Raw genomic sequence first — 18,357 nt, 5'->3', positions numbered from 1 at the left:
GACAAAGGGTTAAAGCAGCTAGTACCTAATATAATCTAAATATTAATGATGATGTTTTACTAAAATATTTGTTCTTTAGTTACTGATTGATTTAATTATTTTTCTATAAAAAAAAGTTCAAATATATTTAATTTTGAAATTATATTTTCCCGAGTCACTCATTTAGTCATTTACTTTTTATTTAGGGTAAATTATAAAAATAGTCACTTTTATTTGTCTCAGATTACATTTTAGTCACTTACGTTATCGTTTTGTTACAAAGTGGTCACTCTACTATTAAGCTCCGGTATCTCCCTAATGACAGTCTTACGTGACAGTCCAAATGGGTTTTAAATGCCAACTTGGATGTCCTATGTGGCAGTCTAAATTAACTTTATTAAATTAAAAACCTATTTTCATCTAGCAACTGGACATCCAAATTGGCATTTAAAACCTATTTGGATTGCCACGTAGGACTGTCGTTAGGAGGTAATAGAGTTTAACGATAGAGTGACCACTTCGTAACAAAACAATAATGTAAATGACTAAAACGTAACATTTCAAACATAAATGACTAAAATGTAATATTAGGTAAATAAAAGTGGCTATTTTTCTAGTTTAGCCTTTTATTTATGGATAATGTTTACTCATTTGGTTTACACCTGTGCTTAACCAAAACAGATCTCAATAGCTGAATAAACCCGAGACCCAACCCGAACGACGAACCCGCTCCATTATAGGTAATCCTGTAGGTGCTAGTCCACGCTCTTCTGGTGAATGATATGAAACATAAACCTGCTGCAAGTTCCAATTTCACACCAACCAACAAACCCTCATCTTTCGGAACTGCCAAAATACTCACCACTTTCACTTCCTCTTTACTTCATACCCCCTGCTAATGTCTACACTATAAAAATACCACTATTAAACTTCATTTTTATTGGTTGTTTTGTTGAAAGCAAAATACCAAAGTGAATAGAAGAAATAAAGCTGTGAGGGAGAACTAAGCTAAAGATGAATTCCTTGACCCTGAAACCCTCTTCTTTTGTATTGCAATCTTCTTTCACCGTCTTCTCTTCCTACGATAAATCTAAACAATCCTTTCCTTCGGTTCGCTTCCCAACTAATATTAAAAGCAACACAAGATTGGGTTTGAGAATTAAAGCTTATGATTCTTCCAAAAGCGATGATGCCTCTAAGCCCAACGGTGATTCCAAGCCTCCCAATGGCACTCTGGTATCTCTCTCTCTTTTATGGGGTTTTTCTTGGATGGGTGTTTTATGCATGTCGTTTTAAGTGTCCCCCTTTTTTCTCTTTCCTCTTTTATAAAGAAAAATCAGCAGCCTAAGGCCAGGCGAGATATTCTGTTGGAGTATGTGAAAAATGTGCAGCCGGAGTTCATGGAATTGTTCGTGAAACGAGCCCCTCAACAGGTTTGATTTTTCTTTTTGCTAAGGATTCTAGTTTCTTAGGCCCTGGAAATGAAATGAAACTGAAAGTTCAAATGTTACTTTTTTTGGTCTAATTGTGCTCTCAGTACTTGTACCTTGCGCTCTTCTCATATTTGAAATTTTGCCCCTCTACTTTTAATCCCATGAATTTAGTACCTCTACTCTTTTGATTTAATATAATTGAAGTCAAATTGATAAAACCCTTAAAGGACTTCCTTTTAAGTTTAAAAAATTGCCAAATAAGCATAAAAAATTTATATATGGGGTTGCAATGTTTCAAATTCTGAATCAAGGGTAGTAAGATTCTTCAGCTAAAGTCTAATACTTTTTTTTTCCTTATATGGCTTTTCCCCGTTTTAAATTGGCCTTGTGAGCAAATTCTTTTATTTTAAATATACCATATAATCCAATTTAATGGAAGTTCTTTGACGATATTATCAATTAGAATTCAGTTGTTAAATAAAAAATAGTAAAGGGACTAGATCTTTTGAATTAAAAGTAGTGGTCTAAATTTCAAATGTGGAGTACAAGGATTGGGAGCATAATTAGACTTACTTTTTTGTCCAGGTTGTTGAGGCTATGCGGCAAACGGTGACAAACATGATTGGAACACTGCCCCCGCAATTCTTTGCTGTGACAGTCACCACTGTAAGCATATTGTAACAAGACATGTTCTCTGTTTTGATTTTGACTATGTTTATCAGTGTTATTGAACTATAAGCATGTTGGTTTAGACAATCATCGGGATCTCTTCAGTTTCACTTTTAGGTTGCTGAAAATCTTGCACAACTAATGTATGGTGTTATGATTACTGGATATATGTAAGCATGCATTGCACAATATATGTTCTTTGTGGATATTTTGATTATATTTATTAGTGTTATTGAAATTTATTATTGTTGGTTTAGACAATCATTTGGATTTCTTTGATTTCCCTTTAGGTTGCTGAAAATCTTGCACAACTTATGTACAGTGTTATGATGACTGGATATATGTTTAAGAATGCACAGTATCGATTGGAATTGCAACAAAGTTTAGAGCAGGCTGCTCTTCCTGAGGTGCAAGAGAAAAAGGTATGTGTTTTTCCCCTTTTGCATCTTGATAGAAACCAAGATGCTAGCTGTTATCTCGAGGCTGCTGCTATTACTTTGCCACTGAATCCATACCCCAAAAGTATTGGTTCTCGGTTCTCCCATCACATCATCTCCGTGGTGGTTTGTTCTGGAACCATGTATAATGGCCTGTTCTGACAGGGAGAAATCTCACATTGATAGATATGAGAAACAAAACATAGTTAGGTGGCATAGCATGACGTATTTCATGTTAGTGATATAACTGCATGGATCAGTGGTTTTTATACAGAACATACCTGTTTTGATTAATATCTATTCTTTAAGGCGTTGAATCCTATCAAGTTATCTGTGCTGTGTTTTTCTCCTGAGAGATAATTTGTCCAGTTTGATTTTACTGTAACTTAGGTATAGTTTGTCTGAAGTGGCGAACAATGCAAAACTTGTAATTTTTTGTGTGTGTATTTCTTGTTTAAAAGTTTGGTGACAATTACTGATTGATTTCTTCAATTTCTTGCACACTGCTCTTTATTTAATTTTCACCATGTTGACTGAACTGCTTAATGGCAATGTCATCTATATCGATAAACTCTTAAATTCTTAATTGTCCAAATATTTTTCAATGGTGCTAAAGGGTTTCATCTTTACAGGATGTTCCAGATTATGCACCTGGTACTCAAAAGAATGTGTCTGGTGAAGTTATTAGGTGGAATAATGTTTCTGGCCCGGAGAAAATAGATGCTAAAAAGTACATTGAATTACTTGAAGCAGAGATCGAGGAACTAAATCGTCAAGTTGGTAGAAATTCTGCAAATGGTCCAAATGAACTGTTAGAATATCTCAAGTCTCTTGAGCCACAAAATTTGAAGGTAAATAAAGCTATTTATAATTTGATTGCTTTGGTTTTAGTTAACAGTTGATTCTATAGTTCGTTTGCATCTTGATTATGGCTAGAACTTAATGAATACTTGTTGCATTACATAAGATTTATCTACATATTTTTAACTCTAGTTGCATGCTCTGTAGGAGTTGACAAGTAGTGCTGGGGAGGATGTCGTGTTTGCAATGAATACGTTCATCAAGCGTCTTTTAGCTGTTTCGGATCCTGACCAAATGAAGGTTACCATTATATTACTTTAAATAGTCTTGGCATTATGGTTTAAATTTTCATTCATATGAGGAAACCAGTTACCATTCATCTTCTTGCGCTTTGTTTTGGAGAATGAGAATCCGAGTCCCACCTTTTGATTCAGGAGATACATGCACCTTGTGAAAAAATGTGTAATCCTTGCATACTACAATTTCAGTTACTATTTGAAAGAGACATCCTTTTTAACTTTACCACGATTTGTATTACAGACAAGTGTAACTGAGACGAGTGCACCGGAACTAGCCAAGCTTCTTTATTGGCTCATGGTGGTTGGATACAGCCTTCGGAACATTGAAGTTCGATTTGACATGGAAAGGGTACTTGGCACTCCTCCAAAACTTGCCGAGTTGCCTCCAGGTGAAAATATTTAGGTGCTGGTGGGCAACTGCAAATATACTCAATAGCAAATTTGGATCACATTAACCTGCTATTATTTATGTGGAGAAGCAGAGGGTTCATTCAGAGATTTACTGCTGTAGAAAACGTGGAAATTTTGCGCGTGCCTTACATTTTTGGCTTCTATAGTAACTTTAAAACTTATTATGAAACAAGTCTTTTCAACGGTAACTCTAACCTTTAAATACAACCACTGAATTTGGTTTTCGTCCAACATGGAAAAAATTTAAATGCTCATCTATTACAAGTCAATATCAATTTCCTTATCGACATCTCTGTTTGGATGCTAATCACCACGGTTTCTATTTAAGTCAAATCTTTGATTTTTCTTTATCCCATAGCTACCATTGGGAACATTAGATAAAACCCTGGAATGGTTTTTATGGTCCGCGTGCAATTTACCTTGCACGATGTTCCCCTGCTCCAAATCATTCCGGGGACTCGCAGTCTGCCCCCCAAATCATGGCTGCAGCCTGCAAAGTTGTGAAGAATCATGCTTATCATCTCGTATTTGAAGCAACCATATTTGAAATCCGGTTGGATATTGACGGCGCCCTTCTCTTGTTATGGCTGTTTACATGTTCTACCAAGCAGGAGCTCCATTTTATACTCTGCAAAACTGTCACAAACCATTCAAGGAAATCTGCATAGCTCATTTCATGAGCTCTAGGGTATTTTAGCTGGAAACGCCTATAAAACAGTTCTCGTTGAATCATAATTAGTTGACAATCTTGTAGTCCATTGACTTTGATTCGGTGACCAAGAAACTGGAAACCCAAGAATAGCACACCATCGTAAGTTAAAAAGAGCTGCAGCTAGATGCTCATCATAATCCTTAAAGACTTGGAGTATCTTTGACTCAGCTTGTAAGTCCTCAGAACTCACAAAATCTTTCTCAAATTCTATCTTCTTTTCTTCCAGTGTCATGTCTTCATACGAGATCATCCACATACTCAAAACCTGCAATGCTTCCATGGCAGTGTTATGAAAACCACCATCAACATATGCAGAGAATACATAATTGCAGGTTACAGGGTCAGGCTGGACTTTGTCTTGGTGCATCCGCTCAATAATAAATTCAATTATGTCGATCCTTACCTGACATTCATTCATGAAAATCCAGAATCAGTGTCAAGAACTTATACAGCAGCAGAAGCACATCACCGGACTAATAATGTCCAGTAACTACATTTGTCAACCTTGTTCTCTGCACACAATATTGTTACAAATAAAGAAAGAAATAGAAACTTTAGCAAAGGAATCCTAGGTACAGTACACTTTCAACAGTCTTACAGCAATAATGGCATGTTCTTAATTCTTGACAGAAAAAACATGTAAGTTCCTCTAGTAAGGGATTTTTCTGACACCTTAGAGATGCAGCAGGCAATATCAGATAAGAGAATGAATTCTTGCATTATAACATAAACAATTTTCACGGTGTTAGTATTAGAATGTGTCAAGACATCCTACAGAAGCCAGCAAGCCAACTATGAGTTGGAGTACCTTTGATGACGCAAAAACTCACATTTTGAGTATTCTCACCTATAAAATGTATTTATGAATAGCATCTAGTGGGAAACCAGTAAAATCCGACAGGAATACCCAAGATAAAACCCTATCTAACGACAGGAGATTGCTCGGACATGCAGATGCTTCCTAAGGCATCCTCAAGAAAAGGACGTAGAATCCCTTTCTCTCAATCAGTTCAGATGACGACAGAGACATGCATAGGCAGAAAATGGAGAGAACGGTAAATTCAGTTGCAAAACTTTATGTAGGTTACTTTTTCCAATAGCATGCATTTGCAGAAGAAGTAAGGCCATATGCCCCAGGTGAAGGAGAGAGAGAGTGGAAAGATACCTTTTCACTTGCTTTTTTAAGGATGGTATTATACATTAATACATCCAATTGATGACCTTCTAAACTTGCCTGATCCACAAGACTTAATGCTTCATCAAAATTTTCATATTCCAGCAATATCTTCATAAAATGAACTCAAGTGTTAGAAAATGAATTTACCAACTGTATAATAAGTACAAACTAAATGCTTCCCTCTGTTACTCACAAAGAGGCATTCACAGTACGGGACCTACAGGTGCAAATAAAATCTTTTGCTTTAGATGGATGCACATTCTAAGCAAATCCATTTCATACGTACTATGGTTACAATATGCAGGACAGCTAAGAGAAGTTTATTAGTGAAGACTAAAAGATCAAAATTACATTTTAAGGATAGGGATCTGAACATTTAACTTAAAGCGTAATATCAAATGCACCATAGCATAATGATGCCAAGTTCTCTATTTTTGTACTTACGGAAGAATATTTTCCAGTATGTATAAGGATTAGAACTTTTTCAAATCCCAAGTTTTCTTGAAGCTCTGGATATTTACAAATTAATAAAACAAGTTTGGGAGATAAGTTCAGGATAACAGCATGCAAATGAATTAGAGATATTTTGGGAATCCAGAATAAATTCTTATCCATTTCTCTTCGATGCGCATACAATGGTGGCAATATTGCCACATAATTAATTTGATAGATGGGATAAGATAAAACAAGAATACCTTCATTAGTGCCGTGTATGTCCTCGTTTCCGGATAAAACCCATGACGCACCATCATGGAAACTAGAGCACAACCAGATTTGAAACATTTTATATAGCTACAACAATCAACCATTATATTGTATGTTGCAGCATTTGGTAGGAAACCAGATGATGTCATTTTTTTAAATATTTGTATCGCCATGTGACTCTGCACATGGAGGGAAAATACAATTTTATGCAAATATTATATATAAAACACAACTGCCAAAATTGCAAACAGTAAAACTACATTGTTAGAAGCACTCACTTCGTTAGCCTCAACAAGTGAATGCAGAACTACATTATACATGGGAGCCCCCAACTTAGTATTAGTATGGCAGAAAAGGTTCTCAGCAACATGTAAATACTGAAGCAGCTCTATTGTCATCCCCTCAGCTCCAAGTGCTTTTAGCTGAAAATTTTCCAGGCAAGTAACTCTAACATAAGATTGGTCATAGTCCATATAAAACAGAAAATACATCGGCAGGAGGTTTACCAAGTTCTTCATTGATAAATGACTATGTTGAACACCATTTTTAGCCATATCCATTTCTATAGCATTTATTCGTTTTCTTGAGTCAACATGTGACAATCTGTTCCCCTCTTCATAAGGAGCATTCACATTACCAAACATTGAAAATAATAGCTCATATGTCCTGATATCTGGCTGAAGCTTTAGTTGTCTCATTTTAGCCAATATCCGAAGAGCTCTCTTTGGCTGATCCTGCAAAATCAATGCAACATGCACCAAAGGAGATAAATTATGCTTATTCACTGTTTGTTTTGGTTCCTTGGTCCTTGTCTGTGCTGATACCCTCATTTACTGAACATATATAGTTTTATACAATCAAGTGGCTGTTGATCTCATTAATAACTAATATGCTTCTTAAATCTAAAACTTAATGGTTTATCATCCTTGTTGCTATATGTACTTTTTTGTTCTCATTTGCTGCCTGATAGCCAGAGCCAAATAAACACTTTTGCTCCAAACAAGAGCAACAGGAGCATACCTTCAGTAAAGGTTTCTGAAGCATGTTAGTAACAGGTGAGGCCTTGAAAGCAAGTTCTAGTATTAAGTGACTGATTGGGAAAAAAGAAAAGAAAAAAGAAGAGAACTGATTGATTAACTTGCTCTACCAATATTCCCACATTCTCGGAAATAGAATGGAGGAATAATTACTGTTTTTCTAGTTTCATGAGCAAAAACTTGCTTATGCACTCATGGATGCATAATCAATGAAATTGAAGAGAAAATTTGAACAAGCCAGGGAGAAAACAAACAATTTGGTTTTACGTCCACTTACCATATTATCACAAGCTTCAAGAAAAGCATTAAAAGGATATGGATATGGGCATTCACAAACTTGCTCCAATAGAGCCTCAGCTAAGTCAAGTTCTAATGCCTTACTACATTGTACTGAAAGAGCTGCAAGGGTTGAATCATGAGGCTTCAGATTTCTCTCTTCCATTACTTTTAACTGCACAGAATTGAGGTCAAATGGAAATTTGTTGGTACAATAAGAAATATCACCAAAGCATAACTAGTCATGCAATTAAATAAATGCAACCTACCATTTCCATGCCTGCACCAAATCCTCTTCTTTGAATAATGGCTCTCACAAAGCCATCATATGTATGGCTTGATGGCTGCAATCCAAGATTTTGTATCTAGAAAAACATAAAGATCAAAATAAAGTAAGATTTTAACTATTAGGATAGACATATCTCTCAAGTTACTTTAGATATGAAATTTATCTCCCTACAGGATAATTTCAGAAAGAATCATTATCCTAGAATTATGGCCTTCAAATCAGACATTGTTACTATTGCATAGACAAAACCAGAAGTTTGTGGTAGAGCAAAAGTCCTACAAGCATCATCAATTGCTCTGCTAGTCCATAAGCTCGAGCTTGTGCACAAGCGTGTAGTACATCATTGATGGACAACCTCAGAACTTCCATAACAGGCAAGTTCTTATAGTTATTCAGCATGCCAACTGTAGCACTGATTGACTTTGATCTCTCTATGTTGGAGGAATCAATGTCAAATTTGAAGGCAAGAGACTGCTCATTCTCTCCTGATTGAACATTTAGTGATCCTAATTCACTTTTGGATGGTATGGGGATGTCTAATCTTGAAGAATACAACCTTCCTTCATCAGTCCTACTAACAAAATGCTTCCCACTAATGGCCAAAGCCACCATATGTTGCAATGTTTCATATGCAGATTTTAAATCTTTCAATCTTGTAAAGGACCAGATAAACCTTCGAAGAGAAATTATATTTAGACTGTAGTGTTTGATATAGTCCTCCCAAATTTCACGGACTGCAGATAGATCTTGCTGCCAAACTGCAAGCTGAAAGATTAAGGGAACAGCAGAAGCAACCAGATAAGATTACCAATATGATGGATCTGTCTATAAGATGTCAATACTTTAAATAGATGAATGACGAAACAAACTTTAAGATAGCTAACCACTTATTTCAATATTTTACATAATAGACAAGCTCTGAAGGGGAAGACAGGAAACCTAGTAATATAAACCTACAATAAAAAGAAAAAAAAATTCAAGATCAACACTGTTTCTACACACCTTTAGAAGCACTGAATATGTAATTTCATTTTTCCCAACCCTTTGCAGCTCCATCAAATCTAAACATTGATTAGCATGGATTATGCTTTTCATCTTTGCACAAGCTCCTAAGAAACAGTTGTATACGGGAAGAAAAGGATAGGTGCCATGATTCTCCCTAAGGAATTTCATGAACTTGCATGCCTGATGGAAATAAAACAAGAAGAAATGAGAAAACTTAGAATGGAAATTGAGGAAGAGGAACTGTATAAGCATCCATCTACATACATTTTAATGTGATTCAGGACAATAATAACATTAATGACTACACAGAACAACTATAAGTACAACAATGCAGCAATGACAAAAGATTGTTCACAATTACACAAGAGAAAAGGTTGTAGGTTGTTCTAGTTAAGTTAAATGGATCAACACCCAAAGATACACTGAGGTAATACATTTAGAAGATCAGTGTTTAATAGTTAAACAAACAGAACATCTAACAAAACCAGTAGATAAAAGGCATACCTCCTCCAAGTAACCTCCTCTACAAAGAGCTCGGACCATAAGCAAATAGCATGTATTATTCAAGTCAATCTCCTTCTCCTCCATTAATCTCCATGTTTCCATAACGAACTGTACAGGACAGGAAAAAAATCACAACTGTTACTGCCAAGTATAACCATTGATGCTATCTTTTCTTCCTTTTCCAGTTTGTCAAATATTATAAATATCCACATTATCTATGTCCTAAGCTTAAATCTAGAGAAGAGAAACACATTGAGGTTTACACAGTTGCATGCAGCTAGCTAAAATTCCATGTTGAACAGCTTACCAAAGGATCCGGTGACCTTGCACAGTAGTTAAGAATGTAAACGAAGTCATTGGCTTTTAAAGACTGGTTTCCGTTACCAAAGTCTAAAAGCAGGCTAGAAGCTCTACTTCTCTCACCTAAGCGAAGGGCATCAACAATTTGCACTTGAATGGACTTTGTTAATGGCTCTCCTCCATATCCCAAAAACACATTACCTGCGTTCACAAGCTTACTTTAAAGATTTCATTCGATATATATGCATACACAGACAAACAAAAGCTTACGCTGCAGCTATCAATTTCTTCAGTTAAATAATAATAATAAAAATAATGGAAGAGTTTGGCTAACGACCATTAATAGTTGCAACACTTCTACATAATTCCAATCTTCTGATAAAATTTCCTCGTCCCTGAAACAGCATTTGATTAGTCAACCAATAACTTGGAACAATAAACAAACTTTCCATAATTTAGAATAAAAAAAAATATTGGCAAATAGAAACATCTGGTTACTGAAAGAAGAAAAATAAAAAGACTTACACGTTCAAGTTCACCCGATTTGAATCTACATAAGGTGTCTGCGATTGAGCGCAGAGGAATCCTCATTCCCTTTAATGTTACAGTGTTGAATGAAGAATTCAGCTTTTTCAGTGGGTTTTCCCTTTAGGGTTTAAGCATTTTGAAACATACATTAGTAGGATTCATAAGCAGTAAAAACAAAACAATTAACGGCGTTCAATTCAACCTCCTCCCTTCGCTGCTTGGAACGCGGAATTAGCTGATTTGCAGATATAGATATATACATACATACATACATACATACATACATACACCCGCACGCACGCAGCGGATCGAGATTGTATGGCATTCCACTAATTCCACAATGTGGTCGGCCTTTGAGTCAATATTTGGCCCAATGTAATTGTTTAACAATATGATCCACCTCTTGAGCCCAAAATGTCTGAGCCTAGGCTTAATAAGACCAACGTAGATACCTGACAAATTGGTAGAATCCAAATTAATAAAATTATTAGTTGTGATTTAAAAAATCCAAATTTAATTTTAATAACCATTTAATAATTTTACAAAGGGTTCCAATTGGGGTAAACCCTGTGGTGATGGAGTTAAACCATACGGAATTTTGGTTACAGGTTCATGATTTGCCTCCGGGGTTGATGAGTGTGTCGATGGCAAAACAATTTGGTGATTTTTGTGGAAAATTTCTTGAGTATGACACGTCCATTCCGACTTTGGGGATTCAGAATTATTTACGCATACGTGTTTGTTTAAATGTTGCCGCCCCTTTGAAGCGTAAAAAGAAAGTTTTGATTGGTAAATCTATGGTTGTTTATGCCCGGTTTAAATATGAGAAGTTAAGTTTGTTCTGTTTTATTTGTGGAAAGTTGGGGCATGGGGAGAGCTACTGTCCTCTTCGGCTATCTATTGATCCTTCAAAAATTGTTTTTGGTTGGGACCTATCGATACGTGCGGTGGCTAGAAATCGGAGTAGGGTGGCGAGCAGGTGGCTTCGAGCAGCGGATGGGTCACCGTGCAATGATGAAAATTGGGCAGGCTTTACTCAGGGTAATTTGGGATCTGTGCATAGTCGGGGTGTGGATAATTTAAATAAAGGAAGTGATGGGTGTATTGATGCTGTAAATTCAGCAGAAGTCGCTTGTGGGCCTATGGAGTTGGTTTCAATGGAGGAAAATGTTTCAATTATGTTGACTGATGGTAAAAAGAGACAGAGAACAGTGGAGAATTCATGTGTCCTTGTGGATGCGAATGTGGGAGCAGGATCAATGGATGTTTCGGCTAGCTCTGCGGGTCAGAGCAGCCGGGCTCAATGAGAATCTTAAGCTGGAATGTTCGTGGTTTGGGGAGACCACGAACAGTTGCTAGGCTCAAAAACAAGCTAAGAGCCATTAATCCCTGTATTTTGTTTCTTATGGAGACAAAATTGAGTTAAAAAAAAATGGAGTTAGTTAGATTAAAGTGTGGGTTTGAGAATGGAATTGATGTTGGCGTATTTGGTACAAGAGGTGGGTTGTCATTGGGCTGGAAAGGGAATACTTTGATTCAACTTAAAAGTTTTTCCTGTTTTCACATTGATGTTGAGGTCCAAGATACTGATTGTGGTGTTAATTGGCGGTTAACGGGGTTTTATGGACATCCGGATGTAAGGCATAGAGAAGGTTCGTGGGATTTGCTTCGTCAATTGAATTATGATTCGACCATGCCTTGGGTGGTCTTAGGGGATTTCAATGAAATTACAAGTTCTTTTGAAAAAAAGGGAGGTCGACTCAGATCGAACCGACAAATGGGGGATTTTCGTAGAGCCCTTGATGACTGTAGTCTTAATGATTTAGGTTTCGTTGGTCGATGGTTTACATGGGAACGAGGACGGTTTGCTTCATCAAATATAAGGGAACGTCTGGATCGTGGGGTTGCATCTCTTAATTGGGTAAATCTTTTTCTAGGATATCGCCTTGAACATTTGAGTCACTCTTTCTCAGATCATTGTCCTCTTCTTTTGGATACGATGGGGGTGGTATGGAATCATCAAAGCAGTCGTGTGAAGCAGTTTAGATTTGAGGCTAAGTGGTGTTTAGATAGTTCGTTTGAAGGATTGGTTAGAAGATGGTGGGAAGAAGATTCTTATGGTGTGTTGAATAAATTGGAGAAAATGGGTCATCAAATGGTGAAGTGGAGCAAGCTCAATAGTAGTAATAAGAGGAGAAACCGATTTGTGTTTGAAGATAGATTATCTAATCTTTATAATCAAGACCCTTCTGATGAGATTCTAGCAGAGATTATGGAGGTCCAATTAGGACTCAATCTGGAAGCTGATAAGGAAGAATTATACTGGGCACAACGTGCCCGTGTTAATTGGCTGCAAAATGGGGATCGAAATACTAGCTTTTTTCACAAAGTTGCCGTACAACGACATTTTCGTGGTAAGATTTCAGAATTGGAAGATGCTGCTGGTAGGAGGACTACTTCCTCTAAGGAATTTTTACAGATTGCAACTGACTATTTTGGTAAGCTTTTTTCTGCATCTGAAGGTGGTTCAGATGAGCACTTATTTGGCTTAGTTGAAAGAAAGGTTACTGATCGAATGAATGAAAGGTTACTTAAACAATTTACGGAGGAGGAGATTGTAAATGCTATCAAATCATTGGCACCTTTAAAAGCTCCTGGAGTGGATGGTTTTCCGGCTCTTTTCTTCCAGCGGTATTGGCATATTATTGGTCCTGAAGTTTCCCAATTTTGTTTATCTGTTCTGCACGGTCATTCTAATATAAGTGATATCAACAAAACGCGCATAATTTTGATTCCTAAGGTTGATAAGCCGAAGAATATGTCGCATTTCAGACCTATAAGCCTTTGTACTATTATTTATAAAATCATTGCGAAGGTATTGGTTTTACGTATGAGTGATTTGCTGGGGCCCTGTATTCATGAAAGCCAAGGGGCTTTTATCCCAGGTAGGCTTATTTCTGATAATGTATTGGTTGCATATGAGATACTTCATTCTTTAAAAATGAAGAGGAGAGGCAAGAAAGGTAATTTTGCGCTTAAGCTCGATATGAGCAAAGCTTATGATAGAGTGGAATGGGATTATTTGGCGGGAATGATGAAACATTTGGGTTTTCATTTGAATTGGATTACCCTCATTATGCGGTGTGTCTGTTCTGTTACATATTCTGTTAGCCTTAATGGAACTGTTAGTGATTGGTTTTCACCTTCTAGAGGACTTCGGCAAGGGGATCCTCTTAGTCCTTACCTGTTCTTAATTTGTGCAGAAGGGTTTTCTCTGCTTCTTTAAGATGCGAAAGTCAAAGGAAAGATGATGGGGGCACCTATAGGTAGAGAGAAGTTTTGGTTAACCATTTATTCTTTGCCGATGATTGTATTCTGTTTGGTGATGCAACTCGTGAGGGTGCTGAGTTGGTTCGGGACATTATCCAAGAGTATGAAGTGGTTTCAGGCCAGAGAGTGAATTTTGACAAATCTCTCACATATTTTGGTGGTAATGTTGCTTCTGACGTTCAGGAGGAGATTATTGATTTGTTAGGGGCCCGCTTGGCTTCTAATCCTGAAAAGTACCTTGGTTTGCCTATGATGGTGGGGAGACGGAAAAATGGGCTTTTGCTCATTTTGTGGATCGTTTTAGGAAGCGTGTCGAAGGATGGAGTATGCGCTATTTGTCAATGGGGGGTAAGGAGGTTTTTATAAAATCAGTTTTACAGGCAATGTCAATCTATGCCATGCAATGTTTTCAGCTGCCAAAGACATTATGTTGTAAACTTGAAGGTATTATGAATCGTTTTTGGTGGTCGAATAATAAAAAATCAAAGGGTATCCATTGGAGTACTTGGGATGTGTTGTGTAAACCAAAATATTTAGGAGGTTTGGGGTTTAAAAATCTATTTTTATTTAATAAGGCCTTATTGGCAAAGCAGGTGTGGCGCATTTTATCCCAGCCTCAGTGTCTGTTAGCTAAGGTTTTAAAAGCCCGTTATTTTCCTTTTTCTGATATTTTAACTGCAAAGGTTGGTTCTTACCCTTCCTTTACCTGGAGGAGTATCTGCAGTGCTCGGGAGCTGATTGGAGAGGGGATTTTATGGCGAGTGGGTAATGGTGATCGTGTCAACATCTGGAATGATCCTTGGTTACCTGGAAGAGAAAATAACAGAATTCCGATTCAGAAAATTTGGCCTGCCTGGACAACGGTTAATCAACTTTTTAGTAATGGGAACAGTACCTGGAACAGAGAGTTGGTCCATAAGTTAGTGGATGTCGATACAGCAAATCGTATTTTTTCTATTCCAATTTCTGAACAGAGACCGGAGGATGTACTGGTTTGGAAGCATGAAGGTTCAGGTGAGTTTACTGTTAGGAGTGGTTACCGGGTTCTCTTTACAGAAAGGTTACAGAATGTTTTGTCCAATAGCAATGAGGACTACAAATGTTTTTATACTAATTTATGGGCTTTGAACATCCCTAGTAAAATTAAAATACATGTTTGGAGGGTGTTTAATAATCTGGTGCCTCATTATGGGAATCTGAATCGTCGAACTTTGTGTGTGGAGACTGCGTGCCCGCTGTGTAAGGAAGTGTTGGAGGACACTGAGCATTTGCTGTGGTCCTGCGGGGTTCTGCGGAGTGTGTGGACTTCGTTGCAAATCAAACTCCCTCATTTTGATGCTTCGCTGGATTATAAAAATTGTTTTGTTAGTACATTTCTTGCAGAAGATGGTCGACAAAGAAGACTCATTTCAATCTCTTTATGGTGTCTTTGGTATCATAGAAACAAGTTGGTCCATGAAGGGGTTAAGTTCTCAATGTCAAAGGTATTGGGATTCATTAGGGGGTATGACCATGATACTTGGTTAGTTAACAAGAATCCTCTTTTATCTTCTAGTTGTCGGGGCAAGGATATTTGGAGGCCTCCTGAATTTGATGCGTCTTATTTACCGGAGAAGAAGATTGCTATAACAGCAGTATTAGCCAGAGATAGTAGAGGAAAGGTTGCAGGGACTGATACTTATCTGTTTGAGGAGGTTGGTGATGCTTTTGTGGCAGAAGCACGAGCTTGCGAAAGGGCGTTGCTATTCGCGCGTATGATGGGCTTTCGGCGTCTGATCGTGGAAGGTGACTCTTTAACAGTCATTAAATCTATTATGAAAAAAGAGGAAGACAGATCGGTTCTTAGGCCGATTACTTTTCATATTCAGTGTTTACAACAATTGTTTGAAGAAGTCACTTACATTTATGTGCCTCGGACGATTAATAGGGCGGCTCACGTTTTGGCGATGGAAGGACGGAGAAGAGGAATATGCGGGAACTGGATTGCAGGTATTCCGGATTCTGTGAAGTTGGTGGTGGAGAATGACTGGTTGTGTTGGATTCAGAGGAACTGAGTTTTGTTTGTTCGCTTTGAGGATGGAGAAGGTTCATTGAATCTCCATTTTTTAGATTGCAAAGTGACGTTTGCTCTTGGTTGCATGTTACAGTGGCAGGTGTTGAGGAGAGCTGGTTGGCTGATATTGGATGTTGAAACGGTGCTTCTGCAGGCTCATGGGATTTCTTTTGCTTTAATTTTGTTTGTTAATTTCTAGGTCTCATTTATTTTATGCTGGACATCTGGTCTATTTAGTTTGTCGTTTGCTTTGCTGTTTGTTGGTTACTTTTCAGTTCCATTTTCTTGAGCCTAATTAATAAATATCAGCTTATTTTTTTTGACAAAAAAAAAATCCAAATTTAAATCCTTTATTGACAAAAGCAATGCGCCAAATTTTCGTCCGTAAGTAGTAATTCAAGTAATAATTATGAGACTGTACATATTAATATATATACCAATTAAAATATCAAAATCCATTTACCAATTTGAAAATTCACTAAGAAACAAATCAGATAAAGCCGGCCAGCCCAAGATTAATGTGATAAAATCTATGTTGGATGTGTCTCAAGCTATGTGGTTTTATCTGTAGATTGCAGCTCACTGTTCATTATCCTTCATAGTTTTAAACAAACCAGTGAAAATCTTAAACAACTGATTGCAAAAAACACAGATAAAAATGATGTCAAATTTTATTCTTGTTCCTCGGAACCCACGCAAACTTACCTTTAAAAAGCTTAGCAAGTTTTCTGGTAAGAGAAACCAAAAGCAAAAAAACACAAAGAACATGGTGGTTGAAATGATGTTTAAAGAAAGTATCAAACCATCTTGCCCAACACCATATCACTTGAGAACTTATAGACTTTCACTTTTGGATCAGCTTATGCCATCAGCTCACGTTCCAATGATCTTCTTTTATAGCCCCATAAATACTGACTCTAACCATAAGAATATAGTCGGTGAAAGATTAGAGAGGCTTAAGCAATCTCTATCAGAGACCTTAACTATTTTTTACCCATTTGCAGGAACGATCAAAGATGGTCTTTACATAGATTGCAACGACAATGGAGTTCAGTATGTTGAGGCTAAGGTTAGTTGTTGTCTATCAGAAATTATTAGCAACCCAGACATCTTAATGATACGGAAATTGCTTCCTTCTAACATTTGCCGATTGGTATCTTCGGATGCTGGAATTCCTGTTGCTATGATTCAAGTAAACATATTGAAATGCGGTGGCATTGTCATTGGCACACAAACCTCGCATAAGATCATTGATGGCCCTACTTCAACTACATTTCTCAAGGCCTGGGCGGCTTCTGCTCGAGGTTCAGGTGAAGTTCCAAGGCCTAGTTTCATTGCACCACTGCTTTTCCCACAGAATAATTTGTTGCCAAGAGATACAATGTTAGCCATATGGCCTTCCTTACTAAAATTTGGCAAGTGTGTTACAAGCAGATTTGTGTTTCATGCTTCAGCCATAGCAACTCTCAAGGCCAAAGCTTCGAGCTCGTCGGTGGTGCCAAATCCGACCAGTGTGGAGTCTGTATCAGCCTTCATATGGATATGTGTTACAACCGCCTCCAGAATAAGATATGGATCCCGACGGCCGTCTGTTTTGTCTCATATAGTAAATTTGCGTGGGAAAACTGCAACATCATTGCCTGAACATTCAATTGGGAATCTTCTATGGATTGCAACTGCACAGTGTGATGCAGAGGTGAACTTAGAATTGCAGTCATTGGTGGGTCTGCTAAGGAAATCCATAATGGAAACTAGTGGTGAGTTTGTTGAAGAATTACAAGGTGAAAGAGGTTTCCAAAAGGTTCTCAAGTGTCTCACAGAGTTAGGGGAAGTTCACTCTAATGGAGGAGCCGATTATGTTGTATTTAGCAGCATGTGTTAAGTAGGTATATATGAAGCTGATTTTGGATGGGGAAAGCCCATGTGGGTGAGTCCTGGTGGCATAGATGGATTAGTGTTTCAGAATTTGGTGTTTTTGATTGAAACAAGAAATGGTGATGGAATAGAAGCATTGGTGACCTTGGATGAACAAGACATGGCAGTATTACAAAGTCAAACAGAAATACTCTCATTTGCTGCCCTGGATCCAAGTCCTTTTCAACCTCAGTATTAAGCTTATTCTTGCTTGTCCTGGTAAATTATTTTTGTTTTTAGATTCTGCTAGAAAAGGCCTTGTTTTTTTTTTTTTAGGCAAACGAGACGACAAATGTAAGAATAGACCAAATTTTGTTTCTACATTTTTACAACTTGTATACAATGAAGGATAATTTTATTTAAATATAATTAAATAATAATTATAACTATTATAAATAAATATTAAATAAAATTATTAATACTTATTTATAAATCCTCTAAAATTTTTGATTAATTTAATTGAGATGTATCATGTTATTATGCGTCAGCACATAAGAT

The 18,357-nt window shown here is 37.1% G+C and overlaps 2 protein-coding genes, 1 long non-coding RNA gene and 1 pseudogene across 4 annotated transcripts; 2 read left to right on the top strand and 2 right to left on the bottom strand.

Moving 5' to 3' along the window:
* Positions 1–673: 673 nt before the first annotated feature.
* Positions 674–4,260, top strand: LOC107922065 (uncharacterized). Its single transcript, XM_016851896.2, has 7 exons — positions 674–1,215; positions 1,311–1,412; positions 1,998–2,078; positions 2,372–2,503; positions 3,151–3,369; positions 3,527–3,619; positions 3,860–4,260. Exons 1-7 carry the CDS (start codon positions 994–996, stop codon positions 4,019–4,021), a joined length of 1,011 nt encoding a protein of 336 aa, XP_016707385.2. The 5' UTR covers positions 674–993; the 3' UTR covers positions 4,022–4,260.
* LOC107917965 (pentatricopeptide repeat-containing protein At1g76280) lies at positions 4,205–10,885 on the bottom strand. 2 transcript variants are annotated; one of them, XM_041087196.1, is made up of 13 exons: positions 10,560–10,885; positions 10,372–10,429; positions 10,042–10,235; positions 9,735–9,842; positions 9,228–9,410; positions 8,505–8,990; positions 8,206–8,301; positions 7,938–8,111; positions 7,130–7,357; positions 6,902–7,045; positions 6,614–6,802; positions 5,907–6,026; positions 4,205–5,144 (listed from the first exon to the last, which is right to left on the bottom strand). In XM_041087196.1, the coding sequence occupies exons 1-13, from the start codon at positions 10,623–10,625 to the stop codon at positions 4,737–4,739; spliced, it is 2,454 nt and encodes an 817-aa protein (XP_040943130.1). In that variant the 5' UTR covers positions 10,626–10,885; the 3' UTR covers positions 4,205–4,736. The 2 variants fall into 2 exon arrangements, with proteins under 2 accessions (XP_040943130.1, XP_040943131.1); XM_041087197.1 differs by lacking the exon at positions 10,560–10,885 and having other exon boundaries at positions 10,158–10,235.
* Positions 10,886–14,437: 3,552 nt separating this feature from the next.
* Positions 14,438–15,168, bottom strand: LOC121213878 (uncharacterized). Its single transcript, XR_005909389.1, has 2 exons — positions 14,788–15,168; positions 14,438–14,699 (listed from the first exon to the last, which is right to left on the bottom strand). It is a non-coding gene; the product is annotated as an uncharacterized lncRNA (long non-coding RNA).
* A 1,551-nt stretch (positions 15,169–16,719) lies between these two features.
* Positions 16,720–18,074, top strand: LOC107921703 (vinorine synthase-like; annotated as a pseudogene).
* The last annotated feature ends 283 nt before the right edge of the window (positions 18,075–18,357 follow it).

Source organism: Gossypium hirsutum, chromosome D01, assembly GCF_007990345.1.
Source record: "Gossypium hirsutum isolate 1008001.06 chromosome D01, Gossypium_hirsutum_v2.1, whole genome shotgun sequence".
Lineage (NCBI taxonomy): Eukaryota > Viridiplantae > Streptophyta > Magnoliopsida > Malvales > Malvaceae > Gossypium > Gossypium hirsutum.
This window is presented reverse-complemented; position numbering and strand designations above follow the sequence as displayed.

Excerpts from the sequence above, each read along its gene's own strand:
- LOC107922065 (XM_016851896.2), top strand. The coding sequence starts at position 994 with ATGAATTCCTTGACCCTGAAACCCTCTTCTTTTGTATTGCAATCTTCT. Across the intron at positions 1,216-1,310 it reads AGCCTCCCAATGGCACTCTG|AAAAATCAGCAGCCTAAGGC; the intron begins GTATCTCTCTCT and ends TCTTTTATAAAG. Across the intron at positions 1,413-1,997 it reads TGAAACGAGCCCCTCAACAG|GTTGTTGAGGCTATGCGGCA; the intron begins GTTTGATTTTTC and ends TTTTTTGTCCAG.
- LOC107917965 (XM_041087196.1), bottom strand. The coding sequence starts at position 10,625 with ATGAGGATTCCTCTGCGCTCAATCGCAGACACCTTATGTAGATTCAAA. Across the intron at positions 9,411-9,734 it reads GAGGAGGTTACTTGGAGGAG|GCATGCAAGTTCATGAAATT; the intron begins GTATGCCTTTTA and ends TATTTCCATCAG. Across the intron at positions 8,991-9,227 it reads CATATTCAGTGCTTCTAAAG|CTTGCAGTTTGGCAGCAAGA; the intron begins GTGTGTAGAAAC and ends TTAATCTTTCAG.